At 40.4% G+C, this 19,552-nt stretch overlaps 1 protein-coding gene and 1 long non-coding RNA gene across 7 annotated transcripts in view; one reads left to right on the plus strand and one right to left on the minus strand.

Annotated features, from left to right (window-relative positions):
- Positions 1 to 2,070: 2,070 nt before the first annotated feature.
- The window catches only part of LOC140697298 (uncharacterized), a 49,124-nt gene continuing 31,642 nt past the window's right edge, over positions 2,071 to 19,552 (minus strand). For 5 of the 6 annotated variants that reach the window (XR_012074198.1, XR_012074199.1, XR_012074196.1 and 2 more), the window contains one exon: positions 4,344 to 4,689. This is a non-coding gene — a long non-coding RNA (uncharacterized lncRNA). Of the gene's footprint in view, positions 2,567 to 3,885; positions 4,317 to 4,343; positions 4,690 to 19,552 lie in introns of those variants that run through there. The other variant, XR_012074195.1, reaches the window with a different exon arrangement.
- Positions 3,942 to 8,979, plus strand: MRPS33 (mitochondrial ribosomal protein S33). Its single transcript, XM_015244259.3, has 2 exons — positions 3,942 to 4,156; positions 7,588 to 8,979. Exons 1-2 carry the CDS (start codon positions 3,942 to 3,944, stop codon positions 7,691 to 7,693), a joined length of 321 nt encoding a protein of 106 aa, XP_015099745.1. The 3' UTR covers positions 7,694 to 8,979.

Genomic DNA, 19,552 nt, shown 5'->3' on the forward strand with positions numbered 1-19,552 from the left:
ACAGTGTGTGCGTCCCTGGAGGCCTGATGATTAATAGGGCAGGCACTGTGCCATCCGTTTTGCATGTCAGCCTCACAACGCCGTAAGATAGTGTAAGTGTCCTCCTGTGGTAGATGAGAAAACGAAGGCAAAGAATACATACTACTACAAACGCGATATTGGCCATTAAAGTACAGAGGCAAGATTTCAACCAACTTTTCTACTCCAAAGCTGATGCTCTCCACTAACCAGTGGTTTTTGAGAAAAACTTTGTCCCCAGCAGAATTTACACACGCATATACCAGCATACACTTTTTGTTTTGTTTTGTTTTGCTGGGTTTGGGCGGGGGGCGGGGGGGTTGTTTTGTTTTGTTTATTTACTTACTAATTTTTAATGAAGGTACTGGGGATTGAACCAGGACTTTGTGCATGCTAAGCAGGCATTCTACCACTTATCTATACCCTCCCCACCCCGCCCCCAGCATACACTTTTAAAGTTCTGTGGGATTCACCACACTGAGGGATACCCAAATTAAGAACTGCACATTGCCTTCACTTTTCAAAGGAAAAAGGCAAACCTAATCCAAAGCCAGTTATTGAAATAAACCTGACCTTTAAAATGCATCAGACCTATCAGCAAGATCAAAGAAACTTGCCCTTTTATGCTAAAGTGAAAATACGGGAATCTTCTCATGTGAGCTTAACATGTTTTGCTCCAGCATATTTGAGTAATTTGGTTTTGCTTAGCATTTTCAAGTCCAGTTAATTTTTCTCCATGATACTGTTTTCTTTAGTTACATTTAAAAAAAAGCTGACATTTTAAGTGACTATTCTGTACCCCTTAGAATGGCTTTATATGAATAAAAATTAATTTATTTGCCTTTTACTTTAATGTCTTTCACATGGTTATCATATATATATAATATATATGATAATATGTATATATTATATATATATTTTTTTTTAAACATAAAATTGAAAGATACTGTGAAGAGGCATACCAGGATCCTGAAAAGTCCTAGGTAAAGATTTCCAATTAGAAAAATTTTTTAAGCTAGTAAAAAGTAGCAGTTTGCCAATCTCAGGAGCAATAATTATAGGCAGCAGAACTTTTTAGCTGTTTTAGTCTATGTAAAAGAAAATATACCAAGCTTCTATGCCATTCTTCATCAGAGACATGTCTGTGCTCTGTAGGAGACTACAAGGCAGTAATTGGTAACGTTATAACCATTTTCAGTTTGCTTCTATTTCGCAAATGTTTCTTTGTTTCTAGTAAGGGATTCAGGTTTGAAGAGACTTATTCTCTTTCTCCATCATGAAAGTTTTGGGACTTGGATTTTGTGATATGCCCATGTTCCACTGGATTTTAATGAGACCTTATTATTTATGAGCTTATGTGTCCAAGTAATTTGCCACATTCCAAGGTGGACATGGAAATAACTCATTATCCTGATGGCTTCAGTGACCACTGTCCTAATGAGTCCCTTCTCCTTAATGCTGTCAGGTTACCAAGCTGCTGATTCCCTCCCTTATGTTTCTCTGGCTGTCAGTGTTAGTAAGAGGGTATCATTCTAGGGAGGTGCAGGTTCAACTTCACGGAGTATGTATCTGTTTTTGTGCATGATTAAATGAGGACAAGGAATAAACAGATGTGTCTATATAGAACATAGGAGCACCAAGCGTGTTTAGGTTTTTTCTTTTTTCTTTGTTTGTTTGTTTTTTGTTGTTGTTTACCATTTACTCAGTGCCACTGTCTAATTTCTAACAAATTTTGTTTCCTGAAAAGGAAACCCAGATTTAGAGAAAATAGGTAATTGTTCAAAATAACCCAGCTAATAAGCAGCAGAGCCAGAATGCAAACCCAGGCTTCAGAATTTCATGCTGCCTCTTCATTTAAAGATAAAATGATTTTGAATTCACAACATATTTTCCTGAAAATATTGTAACAAAATGATAGTTCCTAGACTATCTTACAAATAACTGATTATGGAAATACTGTGCAATTACAGCAGAAATCGGTTCTGAGACCATAATAGTAAGTAAGCAAAACAAAGAAAAGTCACTTAAGAAACCGTTTGTCTCTAAGTTTTTTTTATCTGATGTTTGGAAAAAAGATAACCTTAATGGTTGAAAGGAGAGAAAAGAATGCATGCAAAGAAACTTTTTGTAGCTTCTGAAGGCACCTTCTGGAAATCTGCAAGGCCTTTAGAGGTTTATAGCACTGATTTGTTACTATTTTCTATTTATATGTTAAACTGTTAATGACTTTTTTTCTTATTGATGAAATTATAACCCTACCCCTAACACCCCAATCCATCCCATCTACATGATGAAGCAGAGTTGGGAGAAAAGTGAATCCTGGAACTGAGAGTGTGCTGAAAGGAAAAGAGAGGAATGAGCAAGGTTCACACAGATCCAGGGTTGGAGGGGAGAGACAGAGAGACCTTGGATCTGATGGTTCTCCCATTGCTGGCCTTCAGGTGGCACTGTTGGCCCAAGATTGCTTGGTTGGTGTTCACAATGGTAAATGGTTTGAGACTGACATTCTGAAGTTGGTTTGAGGTCATCCTCTGCTCTTTCAACAGACCTTGGAATGGACATAAAAAAAAAATTCTTCATTTAAATACTGGGGGTTTTTTTCCTTGCAAGAGCTATTTTGAAATTTACTTGGTATTCCTGTTAAGGAATTTCTCCCATTGGTTTTTCAAGATAGGTTTATGCCTTTTTTCTATTTAGAAATCAACTCCTTTTCATCTCAGGTGAACTGTCCCCCCATGATACCCAGCAAAAATTCTCATCTCACTACAAAACTTTCACATAAATTAGCATATCTTGCCAACAATTACCCTTACATTTGAACCAGAACAGAATGAGAGTTATTTCACCAGCAACACTCTTTTTTTTTTTTCCCCAGATAACGAAATCTCAACCACTTTTTTTTTAATTGAAATATAATTGATGTACAATACTATGTAAGTTACAGGTGTACAATATAGTGACTCACAATTTTTAAAGATTATACTCCATGTATAGTTACTGTAAATTATTGGCTGTATTCCCTGTGAATATTCTTGATTTTTATGTATCACCTATATAATTTTTGACATTTATTAGCTGTAACTTCTGCATGTTCAGATATCATTTTTATACTATTTCAACATTCTGTGCTTCTGAAGAAAAAGTGACTATTTTCAGCTAAAAAGAATTAAGCTTATTTTCTTAAAGCAGAATATATAAGATGGAAGAGAAGACAAGTAATATCACAATTCGTAAGTGCCTTTTTATTCATGCATGAAATGAATCTTTTGAGCTGTTGAGTTTATTTCTATAAGACTGCTCTCTCTTGTTTGTTTTTCCCAACTGGCTCTCAGTCTCTAGGCAGAATTCAGTCCAGCAACCTAGAGGCTACATGACCTCATCACTCATTAGCAGTTCTGAGAGCCATCTGGAGCCCTTGAGGAGTGCAGTGTTCAAAGGGCTGATAATAAAGACAACAGCATAATTATTTCTCTACCATGATTAAACCTTTAGGTAGTAAGCAGTCAGCATATTTATTCTGCAGATTGCTGAGGTAGGTGTTTTCTGATGGTGTAATAACAATGCTGTGGTAGGACTGTTTCCCTGTCCTCATCTAGCCTACAAATAGGTAAGCTGACTATCAGCGAATAACCTATTGAATCAGAAATTCCTTCATTGGAAAAAGGGCAGTACAGCGAGGGAGTAATGTTATGTGAACACCACATGTAAAAACTGCAAATGTAAAGCATGCAAAGAAAATAGCCACTTGGACTGGATGTTTCTCACCCCCGGGGCATGTCCTGCCGATGACGTGAACTGATTCACATGTGGCTTGCTGTGTTTTCATTCTCTGAAGTGTCCATTTACCTGGAAATTTCTGACACTCACCTGTTTATCTTTCTGCTCATCTTCTAGAGGGACTCTTGCTCCTTGCGGCTCAAGAAATGTCTTCACTTTCAGAATATGCCTTGCGCATGACTCGTCTGAGTGCCCGGCTGTTTGGTGAAGTTGCCAGGCCTACTGATTCCAAATCCATGAAAGTGGTAAAGCTGTTTAGTGAGCTGCCTTTGGCCAAGAAGAAGGAGACTTATGACTGGTATCCAAATCACAACACTTACTTCGCGCTTATGGGGACACTACGTTTTCTTGGCCTCTACAGGTAATGGCAAAAAGCACAAAGGGTGACCTGTGGGAGATTTGTTTAGTATATCACAAAAGGAAAAAAATAAGCCTTTCTATCTTTACAGTTTTGTGGTTCTTGTTAGAGTGCCCAGGTAATTCAAAAGGTTCAGTTTTGCGGAGGGAAGCTTTCAAAATATCTGTAATGAATATACAAAAAAAAAAAAAGGAAATGTGCATTTTATTAGAAAACATAATTATGTCTAAAATGTGACAAACAGCGACTAGATTCTGAGCTATAGGGAAATGTTTAATTACTCATTAACGTGCGAGCACTCTGGATACAGAGGAAAGCTGGTTCAAATGCTGAGTAGATTCTTGTTGGTCAGAGGAAAAGGGACCCTGCCCTGCGGCTGATCTGCTTCCTGATTGGTGAGTGGGAGCCTCCTTTCTCTTCTGGTGGTAGTCTTGTTGGATTTCTTATCTTCTTTCACCTTCTGGCATTTTGAGTTGGTGCTCTTTCTGGTACAGTAATTTGGTCTAAATTAGCTGAGGTTCATCTTTAAAGGTAACCTGTAATAGATATAATATAATAGGATTATGATACGTAATAGTAAGAGTAGTAGGCTCTTTCTGCCATGCATCTGTATGTTTGTGTATTGTGGGAAGTGGGTGCTTAGGATGGTATACCGTTCTGGAAAGAAAAAAGATCAAATACCCATGGGATCATTTTCTTTAAAAAATGTGTTAATTACCAAACGAATACATGCTCATTATAAAAGAATTCAAACAGTACATAATTGTATAAAATTAACATACATGGGGAGGGTGATAACTCAGTGGTAGAGCACATACTTAGCATGCATGAGGTCCTGGATTCAATCCCCAGTTCCTCCGTTAAAAATAATAATAATAAAAATAAAAGCCTAAACATGGAAAAAAAAGAAACCATACTCGAGAAAAAAAATGCCTACTTTTTTAAAAGTTTAACATGTTTTAATTGGACTTGTCTTAGGCCAGCAATACAAAAATTAATTTGATACTGTTTGCTCTACTATAATAAAATTAATAGTTCATTTCCAGATAACTAAAGATTGGTACATTCATTTATACAACAGACTTTTTTAAGTACTTTTCATGTATAGGCATTTAAGGTGAGCAAAAGGGGATAGCATTGAACAAAGTAGAATAGGTTTTCTTAGTTAATATGTTATCAGAGGTTATAATCCATGACATATTTTGAATTTCTGGAATTGCTTTTGGGATTATCTCCCTTGCCATTAGTCTCGGCTCAGAAAATAAAAATTAATTTTATTCTTACCCCAAATAAGACATCATTGGAAGGCAGGTGTCCTGAGTAGAAAATTACAGCCCATAACAAAATTACATTCAGTTATTTTAATTTACTTGTTTGCTGCTGCTCTCCATTTGTTTGGAAAATAAAGCCTTCACTATCTTTGAGGACAGAGAAAAAATACTTAGCATTTAGTTATCTATGGAAAACCACAGTTATTTTCATGTATTTAGTACTCATTATGGTAAATGGTGCCTCTAACACAAGACCTCCTGTGGAATTGGGCATAATGAAACTAGACAATGTTCAGTAAAGAAAATACTATTCAAAGACCTACAAAACGGGGAGGGAAGCAGGTTCTCAAGAACAGTGACTCAGTTAGGCAGGCAGGTGCTTGGGCTGGTTCATCAACAAAGACCCCTGCCTTTGGAGCTTGCTTCCTGGCTGGGGGTTGTCAGGAAGGGGCTGGGAGGGAAGAAGAGGGGGGAAAACATACTAAAGAAGTAAATCATGCAGTGTATTACCAAGCTAAATGTGCTGTGGGGGAAAAATAGAGCCGGCTGAGCAGGACCGAGAGTGCTGACCGGGCTCTCAGTGGGAGGGGAGAGGACGGTCACGGGGTGAAACAGGACAGTCAGAGTCAGCCTCATTGAGAAGATGAGGTTCAAGCAGAGACTTGAGGGTACTGAGTGAGCCAAGTGGGACCCGGGGAAGAGCTTTCGGAACATAGACAGGAGCAAAGAAAAGGCCTTGGGGCGGGAAGGCACCTCGTATATTCCAGGAGTGGCACAGGCTGAGGCAGGAGGCAGATTGGGAAGGGCACTGAATAAAATGGGAAACAGTTTGCGGGATTGTGAACAGGGGAGTGACGTGATCTGGCTTACATTTCAGAAGAATTACTCTGGCTACTTTTCTGAAAATAGCGTATTTGGAGGCAATCATAGCTAATCCCAGGGAAGTCTGTTGTATCTGTCATGTTCGTGGAATAAAACAGCACACCCTAAAAACCAATCTATTTTAATACAGCCCAGGGAGTTAAAAACTGGGCCCAGCAAATCCCTCTCTTACATTTAATTAGTGTGCCATTATCCACACTTTTACAGATGAGGCCACACTTTTACAGATGAGGTGACTAAGGTGTGGAGAGGAAGGTCCCTTATCCACGGTCACACAGCCACTAAATGGTGGAGCTATGATAGAACCCAGAATGAGTTCCAGAGCTGACACATTTAAACACTATACTGTCTTAGGTATACTCAGCCCTCTATATCCCTGGGTTGCACATGTACAGATTCAACCAACCATGGATCGAGAATATTTGAAAAAAATTCCAGAAAGTTCCAAAAAGCAAAACTTGAATTTGCCATGCACCTTACAACTGTTTACATAGTATTTACATTGTATAAGGTATTATAAGTAATCTAGAAATGATTTAAAGTATATGAGAGGATGTGTGCAGATTATATGCAAATACTATGTCATTTTATATAAGAGACTTGAGCATCTGTGGATTTGGTATCTGTTGGGGGTCCTAGAACCAATCCTCCAAGGATACCAAGAGATCACTATATTTGATCTTAGTATGCAGACATTTTTACATAGTACAGACATTCTTACTTACACCCCATCCCATAAACCAACAGCCCTGGCTGCCTTGATCCCTTGAGTACCTGTTTGTTGATCCAGCTTCCTTCTGCCTGAGTCTTTTCCTAGCCTTTTTGTGTGAATGATTCACTGCCGTTAAGGCAGCCTTCTCCAGACCTCTCCCCTTTGCAGTAGATGCTAATCCCTGGGCCTCTCAGAGTCTTGTGTAGTTATTGAGGCTTATAACCACTTTCTGCCCCTTTCAGTGTTTAGTCTTAGTGTTATAGGGAAATCTGGGGCAATGATGAGGGCTGTATCATAGTTACATACGTTTACATGGGCGGGCTTGGTAATTAACGGCTGTCTGTAGCATTGTTTCTGTGAGGGGAAACTGTGATTAGAAATGAACTTTTGGAACAGCCCATCTGTCCACTGGGGGCTCCCTGTCCTTTCTGTTCACCACGCTGAGCATGTGCCCTTTAGAATTCAAAGCTTGATAACCAGAACCACCTACGGGAACAGGGCTGGGCGGGTGGTGTGCTTTTCCAGTCTGGTAAAAATACTGGCTAGTTCTTTGTTCTTTGTCCTTTCAGAGATGAGCATCAGGACTTTAAGGATGAGCAGCTGCGTCTAAAGAAGCTTCGTGGAAAGGGGAAACCAAGGAAAGGAGAAGGGAAGAGAGCTGCAAAAAAGAAATAGTGTTAGTCCATCAGGAGAGGAGACTTCTTCCTCAGAGACTGAGAGCAGGAGGAAGTGTTTGTTCTCTCTCCACATACTGGAGGAGTGTCATCTTTCTGAGTTGAAGACTATTTGGAGGAACACAGTCATCTCTATGTTGAAATCTAATCCAGTTCAATTGTGACTGGTTTCTTGAACACCTTCTACTTCTGCAGAATTATTTTGGCCCTGGTTTTATTAGCTGAGGTTTACCTTTTTCCCCCAAGAAATGAACACATGATTATTGTTGAATGACTTGTTTGGGAGGGGATGGGATGTTTGGGGAGTGCAGGGGAAAACTCATAAAATGAGCATCCTCGTTACTCCCGTCTTGCTTCCCCACTTAACTGGCTGTAAACTCTTTCATCTCTCTAGCTGTTCAGCCACTGTCTCCACCACCAAGCTCACAAACTTTATGTGCCTCTCCGCCTACTCCTTTGAGAATATCTGTAAGATAGATTTGTGGGATAAAAGGCTGTACTGGTAAGAGAATATTACATACCTGCTGTATACAAGGTAATACAGTGGTTTTCAAGAAACAATCCCTGTCTCATGGAACTTTCAGTCCTGTGGCAGGGACTGATCTTCATAATTACGTAAATACAATCGTATTACATGCTACAAAGGAAAAATCCAGACTTCTTTGAGAATGTGGATGAATCGATGGATTGATCCAGAGGGATAGCAAGAGGCCCAAACCTCAGTAGGGAGTTTAAAGAAGGCCTCCCTAAAGAGATAATACTTAAGCTGAGCTCTGAAGAATAAATTAGAGTTAGGTGGAAGAAAAATGGTGGGAAAGCATTTGAGGCACAGGGAACATCATGTGTAAAGCCTAAGGCAAGAAGAAATTGTCCTGTTCAAGAAATTGAAAAAAAGACCACTAACTAGTATGCATTGGTCGTAATGAAACAAAGGCCAGACACAGGGTTTTGCAGGTTCTGTGGAGAAGCTGGGACTTACACACTCTGCTCTCTGGTCAGGCTGGTTAAGATGTTATTTCTGTGGGAGATGACTTGTATGCCTTCGAGTAGCTAGATGCTCACCGTATTCTAGCAGTGAGTTTCCAATGAGGTTGTGAGGGCTTTGCTGATTTTTTCCCCCTAAGAAATCTGAAGATTTCTAACACTATCTGGGAAGTTTTGTAAAGTTTCTTTTTATTGCGGCAAAAAACATGAAAGTTATTACCATCTTAACTATTTTTAAGTGTATGGTACAGAAGTGCTAACTATATGCACACTGTTATGCTAAATAAAGGACCTTTAACCTCTGTTTCTGCCTCTTAGGAAAGAGCCAAGCACACAGGCGGGAGCACATACGGCAGCTACTCCAGCTATAACTGTCTTTCCCTAAAACGCTGGAAGAATTGGCAATAACTGCCCTCTGAATAACCCCTGAACTAGTAGGAATCCTGCTACATGTTCAGATAAATGACATTTTTAGATACGTAATTCAGATGGTATGGCTAGAGCCTATATTTATAGTTGATAAAAATACAGACTACCGAAAAGTAGATAATTTGTATCTTGATAGATGTGAATCCCAGCAGAAGGCTGAGAATGCATTCATTTAGAACTCTTTTCCTGAGCACCTGACACATGCTCATTGCAGAGGACACAGCCCAATAGCCTCAGTCCCTAAGAGTGTATGAATGAGCGTGTGTGTGTTGTAAAGTATTGGTAAGCTCTCAGGGATTTGCTCTGGAAAGCGCAGGTGCCCTGTTACTCTTGGCCAATGCAGCTGAGCAGGTGGGTGGATAAGCCCAGGATATTGGGCTGAGAAACAGGCTTGGAGCCTGAACCCACTGTAGCTAAGTGGATGTTCTGAATTAATGCCATCTCCACCTTTTGAAGAATGACTGTAAGAGGAACTTAAAGGAGCATTAGCTTGTTACTTTCAAGAGAGTAACTGCATTAGATACCAACAGCTAACCTGAGTCAGAAAATAAGCCAAGAATCCATATGTTGTTTTGCTGATGGTCCCTGAGCCCTCAAGGAGCCTTAGCACTGTTTGCTAGGGAAATAGGGAAGCTGAAGACAACTTAGCAGCAGATTAGAGTGGCACTGCTCCATGCTGAAAACCAGAAAGGCAAGCTAAAATTCATTTGTACATCAGCTGTATCCTAAAACCAAATGGTAACAGTAAATGCCGTGTGACTCAAAACAGCCTGTGCTGAACAGTGAACCAAATAGAAAGTAGAGGATAAAAGAGTGTTCTTGGTGCCGTGGAACCAACATACTTCAGGACACCAGTGACCAAAGGTTAAGACAAGAACTAAGTGCAATTGGGAAAAAAAAAAAAAAAGTGTTTGAACCATAGGTTTAGGCTAGCCGGATTGTTTACTTAGATTTCTCCGGTCAGGACCAAAACTATTTGTTTTCCCTCAAATGTTTAGTGTGTTGTGTGCATGAAGGATTTTACCCTTAATTTTAGTAGCCAATAGTAAAAAAGACACTGGGTTTTGGATTCAAAGGTCATGGGTTTGTGACGTAGTTCTACTTACTGCCTGTGAGACCTTCAGTCACTTACTGTCTCTGAACCCCTTTCTGCCTCTGTAAAATCACGATAATACTTCACTGGATTAATGAGGTATTAACATATTTGTGAAAAGAATGATGTTAACTGAAAGGTTAATCAAATATTTTTACATAGTTATTTGCATGGCTAGTAAGAATTGCTGCATCTTACTAGCAGATTTTTCCAAGGTAGTGTTGACAAACACCTGCTAAAAATAGAAAGTTCTCTACACTTACATGCAGCATGATAGGTTCAGAAGCAGCAGATGTGAAATGCATCTTATTTGTGTGATCATGGGTTCCAGAAACTCATTTTTTTTTAAAGCACACACATATAATAATGCTTTTCTTTATAAAGCAACTTCCACAAAAGAATAAATTAAAATTTAAAATTCCACTCTCATCACCTTTTTCCTGTTTCCTCACACATTTCTCCCAAAGCTTTTATGTCTCAAAGTTTAGAGAGTTAAGAGACAGGAGCAAACTTCAAGAGCAATAGACAGAGGGAAAGGTCTTTCAACCTGCCAATCCTGTCTTCATGGCCCTTTTACTTAAGTACTCAAGAAAGCATTTTTTCAAGTTGAGATAAAATCAGCAAAACAAACAGCAATACATTCAAGAAGATTTAGATAAATCGGGGAAACAAACAGTAAAACCCTAGATATTGAGATAACTGGAAAACCAGTAAAAACATTTATGCTGAACTTAAAACTTTTTTTTTTTTTAATGACATAGAAGCAGCATAGAAAAGGTCATGAAACTAGTTGGAGGACTGGCCAAAGAAACTACCCATATGCAATTTTTTAACCTCGCTGACGATCTGGCAGAATTATAAGTTCATTCTAAGTAGAACCTAGACTTAAACCAATGTAGCTTTTAAGACTGTCTTAATTATATTCAAAGAAATGTGTTTTCTGAGACAGAGGATAGATTCATTTGTCGTGAACTTTATGTGTCTATTGCAAAAAACATGAGCTCCTTATTGACAGTCTAAATTGGTGCTCAGTGCAGAATCCTCTCAAAAGAGCCTCAAAACTACTAGCTGACCCACTGAGTTTAGAATTAAAACAACACTCTGAACAGAAATTGAAGAGGACAAGGTTCTATCTTAAAAAGAGCTCCAATCTGAGGGTACCAATACGAGAACAGGCAAGTGCACTGAGCTCGAAACAAATTCTAAAATTAGAGATAGGAGAGATCAATGTGGTTTGAATCACCAGGAACTTCACAAGCACTGAAAACAACGACTGCAAGTAATGTTAACATTTTCCGCGCACTTACCAGATGCCACACATTGTGCTTTGTAGGCCTTGCCTTATTTAACCCCTATTATAAGTATCCATGTTTTACAGATGAAGAAACAGGCTTAGGTCTTGTGCCAAAGATCACACAGCTCTAAACGTACTTACACTGAGGTTTAAATCCAAACTGCGTGACGCCAAACCCTGCACCACCAATCACCACACTGTTAAAGGTAGGCTAACACAAGCAGAGAGAAAAGGTTACAGCAAATGGCACATGCAAAGACCCACAAACAGCAATAAAATCTCTGGTTAGCGAGGACTGTCAGCCTGAGTTGTAACCTGAACAAACCAATACAAGCCCTCAATTTCTCAGTGTCTTCTTTTGATGTAACAGTGTAGCACCGATCTGCTAAGTCTGAGGAGTAGCGCAACAGTAACTATCTTTGTCCAGTTTTTTACCACTTGCTGAGCAGTATACCTAACTCTAAGTTGTATCATTTAATTCCTACAACAGTCCTATGGAGAAGTATTACTTTTTCCATTTTCCATGTGAACTGATGATTAGAGCCATGGGTCTCAGCCCTGGCTGTGCAATAGAATCACCTGCAGGAGGTTAGAAGCACCCTGGTCCCACGCCAGGCCAGCTCAGTCAGAGCTGGGGCGGGGAGGGAGAAATAGCTTAGTCATCATGTTTTGGGGAAGCTCCTTAGGTGGCTCTAATGTGCAGCCAAGGTTAAGAACCATTGGTTTAAAGCAGTATTTCCTTCTCTGTCTCTCTCTCTTTTTTTCCCCCCCTCTTACCAGATTTTGTGAGAATCCTCTTGAATTTCAAAGCAAGAGACACTCTGACAGAGTTCAGTAGGTGTTCTGCGCACTCCAGTGGGTTTTTAGATGTAATTCTTGGTCTATTTGTGGGAGAGGGCAAGCTGGCAGTCTACTCCGCCGTCTTGGCACCTCACTAAAGCAGTATTTCTCAAACTTTAGTATCGGGCAGTATCATCTGGAGGGCTTGTGAAACACGGCTGGGCCCCACCCCAGAGTGTCCTACTCAGTAGGGCTCCACGGGGCCGCAGAGTTTACATTTGTAATGTTTCCTAAGTGTTGCTCATGTTGCCGGTCTGGGACCACACTTTGAGAATTCCTAGTTTAAAGTCACTGGCCAAAGTCCCCCCCGCTGGCAGACTATTGTGGCTCTACCTCTGTAGTGAAATTCCCTAGCCACCCCGGAGCCTTTTCCTAACTCAGAAGGAACAAGTCTTTAGAATCTGACAGCAATAACACACAGTATCACACAATTAAGGAGGAAGTTCATGAAACTACAGAATGTTGTAAAAGAAAAACTGAATAACTAGAGAGTGAACCCATACACACAAATGGGAAGGTTACAAAGCATTAAGATGTTAATTGTTTACATTTAATTTATATAATTTATTTTATAATTTCTATCAAAACTTCAATATCCATTTCTTGTGTCTGGTAAAATAATTTAAAATTTCAAAATCCTCTTGGAAGAAAAAAATAGGAGAGAACACAAAAGAAATTCTGAAAAGAATAATGTGGGGACCCATACCAGATAGTGAAACAAATAATTTAAATTGTTTTTAAAAATACTGATCATCATACAAGAATAAATCATCAGGAAAAAAAGAGATCACCCAGAAATAGTTTCCATAATGTGTAAGAATTAACACATAATAAAGAACACATCACAAATTAGTTAATAAATGGTGTTGGGACAATTAATTGGCAATTGGGTGGGGGGAAAACAATTTAGGTCATCACTTCATACCATAAACCAAATAAATTTTGGATAGGTCAGTAATTAAACATCAAGGGAAAAAATCAATTTTAAATAGAAATTGTAAGGGAATAGAACTGAATTCTTTTACTTCACTACTTCTAGAGAAGATCACTTCTCTAAAGTCAAAGTAATAAAAGAAGCCCAAAGAAAAAAAGTGAGCGGATTAAAAACAGGTTCTTTAAAAAATTTAAGGCTGCTCTCTCCCTTCTGAGTGAGACGGACTGCACTCTGTCTATAGAGTATGTATCTACTTTAAACACCCACTCCCATGCCTCGTGGCCTCTCTGGCCTTCTGAGATGGCCTGCACTCTGCCTATAGAGAATGTATCTCTCTGAACAAATCTGCTTTCACTCAAAAGAAAAAAATTAAAATTAGATGATACAAAAAAATTTATGGCAAACCAGACCAATAATTTTTTAAAGTTATATAAATAGTTCATACAATTTTACGAGAAAAACGTACAAGTAACAATAGAAAAGGGCAAATGTAAAAAGGCAAGTGACACAAAAAGAGAAACTAGAAGTAGTAAACAAATATATGGAGATACATGCTCTGGCCTCAGGGTCTTTGTACTTTTGCATCCAAACACACTCTCCCCAGACACCCCACCTGACTCTTAAGCTCACTTTTCCATGTCTTCATTCCAACATCACATCAACAAAGCTTTCTCAGACCAACCTGCTGAAAATCACAAATGTTATTCACTGCTTTTCTGCTTCATTTTTTCCCCCCATATCACTCTTGACATCTGATATACTGGATAGCTTGGTTATTTACTATCTCTTCCCCCTGAGAGAACCCAGCTCTGTGCAGGCAGGAATTTAACTCACTTCTATAGCCCCAGTGCCTAGAGCAGTACCTGATTTGTAGTCAGCATCACCACATTTTTTTGAATGTGTGAACTACCCAAACACTTACAACTGGAGAACAAATGAGGGACATTTTTCTCACTATATTAGAAAAGAAAGAAAGGGGAGAAAAGGAGAAAGGGAGGGAAGGAGGGACAAAGGAAGAGAAAGATAAATGAAATACTTCATTTGGATTGACAACATGATTTAGTGAAACTGGAAAACTGTTGTTGGCGGTGTATTTAGTTTAACCTTATTGAAGAAGAATCTGCTAGGCTCGCTTCAGCAGCACATACACTAAAATTGGAACAATACATACCAAAAAAATCTATCAACATGAATACTGAGCCATTAATAACACCCATATTCTTTGAGCCAAAAATACAACTTAGCACCTAGATTTTTATTTCTAAATACTGTTCTCCAACAAAAGAAATCCTAGCTCTTGGAGAAACAGTAGATTCCAGGGCTGGGACATGTAAGATACAAATTATGCCAGGAAATGGGGAAGTGCCCCTCCAAAAAAAAAGATAAGAGACTTGTTGAAAGGGCACACTATCCAACCTGAAAAAGTTCCCAGTGGCCAAGGTCAGAACAATTTGAGCAACAAAATAAATAAGAATAGGACTGGATTAAAACCCAAAGTTTAAAATAAATATCCTTGAGTTCATACTGATACAAATAAACTGAGAAGGAATAACTCTTCCATAGAGAAGAATTCCAATTTTAAAATAGAAGGAATGAAGGAAATAGGAAATCACCATCAGAACACTACAGAAGCAATCATTGCAGGCAACCCACTGATGGGATGCTAAAGTTAGTGGGCAAAAGTTTAAGGAGAAACCGGATATTTATATGTTCTCAAAGTGTCTCCCCTAAATAACTATTATTTACAAAGAGAAAAGGTAGAGAAACCCAGCAGGCACCACCTTAAGCAAGTACTCCAGGTTAGCTTCAGTAATGCCTGGTGCACCCCCAATGCAACACACTGAGAGGGCCAGAGCACCCCTGTGAAATCCTTCCCAACAATGCAGAACCTAATCGGGAGGATACAGCACAGAAACCCGAACCGAAGGACCTGCTGCAAAATAACTGGCCAGTACTCGTCAAAAATCTCAGTCATAAAACAAAGAAAGACTGAGGAATTGTAGCATACTCGAAGGTCTCTAAGGAGATGTGACAACTAAACACAATGTGGGATTTGGCATTAATCCCAGAACATAAAAAGAACATAAGTGGGAAAAAACTGATGATATCTAATATGGTCTGTAGTTTAAAGTATTGCTCCAAATGTTAGTTGTTTAGTTTTGATAATTGTACTGTAAGTTATTTAAGATGTTAACACTAAGGAGAGTGACGTGAATGGGTATGTGAAATTCTCTAGTATTTTTGCAACTCTTCTGTAGTTGAAAGTCTTCTTACAGATGTTTTTGAAATTATATTTTCATAAGGTTTTCAAAGATTTATATTTAAGAATATTTTTAAATGAATGTAAAGTCATCAAATTAAAGACATTTTAAAACCCTGAAAAAACGAATTATTGTAAAATAAAAAACCAGAATATAAGGGTTGATGTACAGGACGCTCTCAAGTATATAAAGAAAAAATGCAAAGGAACAGAAGTCTGGAGGAACTATGCCCAAATATTAACATTTGTTGCTTACGAGATGAGACTACTTTCTTTTCTTTGCTTTTGGAATTTTCTATCACAGAAGTTTATCATTTTATACTGAGGTTTTAAAAGGTTAAAAAGCTAAAGAAGAAAAGCAGAAATGAAATGGAAAGGGAGGACGTTTCAGGCAGAGGAAATAATGTGAGCAAAGACACAGATGTGGTGTGCAACATGGCGTGTTCCTAAAAAGAATAATGTGTTGCCTGGAGGTGGAGTGTAAGCTGCATTGGGGGAAGATTTGAGAGAGAGAGAGAGAGAAGGCTGGTGAGATAGGGCCTTGTAGGCTGATCCAAGAAATTTAGATATTGCCCTAAAGATAATGGGGGGCTTTGAAGGAACATAAGCAAGATGATGTGATTAGATCCCTATACAGAGAGTACACTCGGGCAGCCACGCGGAGGATGGATTAGAAAGAGCTAGCAAAGGAAGTGAGATGAGTTAGAAGGGCACTGGGACGGTCCATGTGAGAAACTGATTTATATGTACGACTGACACATGATGCTGTACACCAGAAATTGACACACTGCAACTGACTATACTTCAATTTTAAAAAAGAAAAAAAAACTGATTTGAGGGACTGATTTGAGGAAGGGGTGGTGGAAATAGTGAAAAAAGTTCCTATGAGGTTGCACCCAGGAACAGCACACCTAGCAGTGGCTATAAATCCTCCCACATCCATGAGCTTCATTTATGATTCCAGGGCAAACGGCTCATGTCTGACTCCAGGAAGGGTTCGTGCTCTTGTGACTTTAGGGACCATTTAGGATAATCCCTTCCCTTGTTCAGAACTCAGCAGAAGTCATCGGAAGCCCGTAGGCACAAGGAAGCATCCAGGTAGGCGCATAGGGTCAGTGTCCAGAGATCCGGGAGCTTTAGAGTCTGGCCTCCAGGTCAAACAACCTGTGAGTTAGGACTAGCTGCCAAGTCTTCTGCCTCCTGGCCCCAACCTCTCTGACACATCCAACTTTCTCAGTATAAATTTTCTCCAAATTGGAGACTCGGCATGGAGGAGCTCCTGCAGCAGCCAGCAACTACCAAGGTGTGGAAAGAAAACATCAAAACCTCTATTTTATTATTTTGATTTATTTATTTTGTGAGGGGAGGTAATTAGGTTTATTTGTTTATTTTTGTTTTTTAATGGAGATGCTGGGGATTGAACCTAGGACCTCATGCATGCTAAGCACCTGTTCTACCCCTGAACTATATACCCTCCCCACCAAACCTCTATTTATAATTATTTTTATGTCATCCTTTTGTAAGTTTCCATTTTGAACACACATATTACCTAACACCAAAATATCAGGCATATCATTTACAAATATAAATACATAAAACAAACACATAAAATTCTGTGCATGCCCCAAACTTTTTTTTCTTAAGGGTGCACAAGTTTGGCCCTCACTGCTCAACAGAAGGAAGGGATACAAAAAGCAAGCTGGCGAAGCTGTGGGTGCTGGGAGTTCAGTCAGGTACAAGGTACAGTGGGGCTTGGGGTAATGGGACTATGAGAGTACGGGGGCGACACACATGGCGCCTTGGCCCGTGCAGGTTCTCCTGAGGGGGATGCTGTGGTCATAGACACCCGGTGGCATGGTGTCCTGGGACCAGAGCAGGAGGACATAGCTTAGGCAGCTCTGGGGACACAAGTGAGCTTGGAGTTAATAAGAGGAGGAGGAGGGCAAAAGGTGCAACCAAGCTCAGAGTGTAGAAGCATAAAGACCAGAGAGGGCAAGAAAGAAGTGAAAGGCCACCAACTGAAGCTGGATCAGAGAGAAAGAATCCACCCCAGACATAGGCTGGTAGCCTGCAGCCCGTATTTGGCCCATGAATGGGATTCGTCTGGCCCACATGTTATTTTTTAAAACTGTGAATTAAATATCAATGTTTTAATTAAGAAATTTTTACATAAAACTCAGAAATCAGCTTCTCTTAAAAAACAAAACAAAACAGAAGTTGTGGAACACTGGGTCTCTCTGGCTGCCCCTCCAGGGCAGAGAAGTCAGTGGCAGCCTCTGCTTATTATCAGGCTGTTTCCCTGCCTGCTTCTCTCATTTCTGTCACCTGTCTGGCTTTCCTGCAGACTTTTCAGTCTTTAGATATGTCTCAGGATCTCACTGAAGCAGCCCGTCCAGATGACAGGCCAGGATGGAGTGACAGTCAGATAGGCACTGTCTGTCCCTGGCCTGGGTTTGAATCAGCCCCCTTGGTGTTGAAGGAGCAGCACCGGTGAGGGGTGCTCTCTGCAAGCCCCCCGTGCAGCCAGAGCAGCCAAGCTCTAGGGGCAGTTCTAACAATCCCTGCCGTCAGAAAATGAGGAGACAGGAAAATACATTTTTCTAAGCAAGAGACCTACAGGCTTTAATGGTTTCTGCTCTTTCTACCACACTTGATTCTTCTCTAAGCACTAAGATACCTGGTTCACTCCCTGTTTCTGGGATTTTGTGACAGCCAAGTGAAAAACAGAATAGGATCCAGCAGGCTTTGCATGGACAAAACAGACATATTTGTGTGGTTCGAGAGCAGGGGTGGGAGGAAGCAGGGACTGCATTTCAGGAGGGACCATTGCTAGGGAAGGTAAGTTTTTTGTTATCTGTCTTTCCCTTACCTACCCTGATAGCAAATATGGGTAGGAATTGCTGGCTGCCAAGCGTGAACTTAAACTCCGAAGGGGAATGACTTCTGAGCCCTTTGGTCAGTAGGTGGTACTGACCCAGAATGAAGCCAGATGGGTGACCAGTCTGACCAGGGCAACTGGTCTGACAGGAGGTTTAGAGAAGGCAAGCGCTAGGTCACTCTACGACTCCAGCCACAACTTGACAGTCAGCGGGGCAGAGTGAAGGGAGAGCCAGGGCTTTGGGCAGAGTGCAAGCCCCAGGCACGGAGGCAGGAAGCCAGCAGCAATGGGACTCCCTGAGGGATAGGAGAAGACACCCGCCGTCTGCGTGGGGAGGGGAGCCCCCAGGTGGACAAGGGGCTCTGCTGCTGTGAAGGCAGGTGGCCCCAGCGTTCTTGCTTACTCTGCTTTCACAGGGAGTTAAATGCATGGTGGAGAGGCGAGGTGGGGCTGAAAAAGAAAGGCAGGGTGGTAAAGTCACTACCACGTGAAAAGCAAAAGTGGATACAACGTGCGGGGATTTAAGTAAAGGGAAGGGGAAGATTAGCTCACATGAATGTGATTTTTTACACAACCTTTTAGAGATACATCTCGAGTGTAAAAATTGGGGTTTGTCTATTCTGTTTTTCTTTTCTTTGGGCCTCTTCCTTTGTTCAGCCTTTGCTCCTAGCTCTTGGTGAGAGACCAGTGGGAGTGAAAACATGCCTTTCCCTCCTAGCGGCATCAGTCAGCGTGACTCGATTAAGGAATATCACGTGGAGGCTCGGGCAGCCAGCCTGCACAGAATCGCAGAATCGTCACCCGGGGCTTCTCTGAGTCAGCTGGCTGGGATGCAGCCCAGGCATCTGCATTTCCAACAAGAGCTTCCTGGTGATTAATATGCACTATAAAGCATGAGAATCCCTGCTTTAGGAATTCTGGTAGAACCAAAATTGAAAGAGATAAGCCCTGGTTCTCAGATACTTACTTAGTGAGCCGTAAGATGCAGGCCTCCACATGACCTTGTGCTGGGGATGTACCGAACGTGTCTTGAACGAACTGTGAATTCTGAGGGCCTCATCACCAATCTCCGTCAGCCTCTGATTTTATAATTCTCTCCAACAAGCTCACAAGTCTAATTTTATTCTTAGTGGGACCTTGGTGTTAAC

This window comes from Vicugna pacos, chromosome 7 (assembly GCF_048564905.1).
Source record: "Vicugna pacos chromosome 7, VicPac4, whole genome shotgun sequence".
Classification (NCBI taxonomy): Eukaryota; Metazoa; Chordata; class Mammalia; order Artiodactyla; family Camelidae; genus Vicugna; species Vicugna pacos.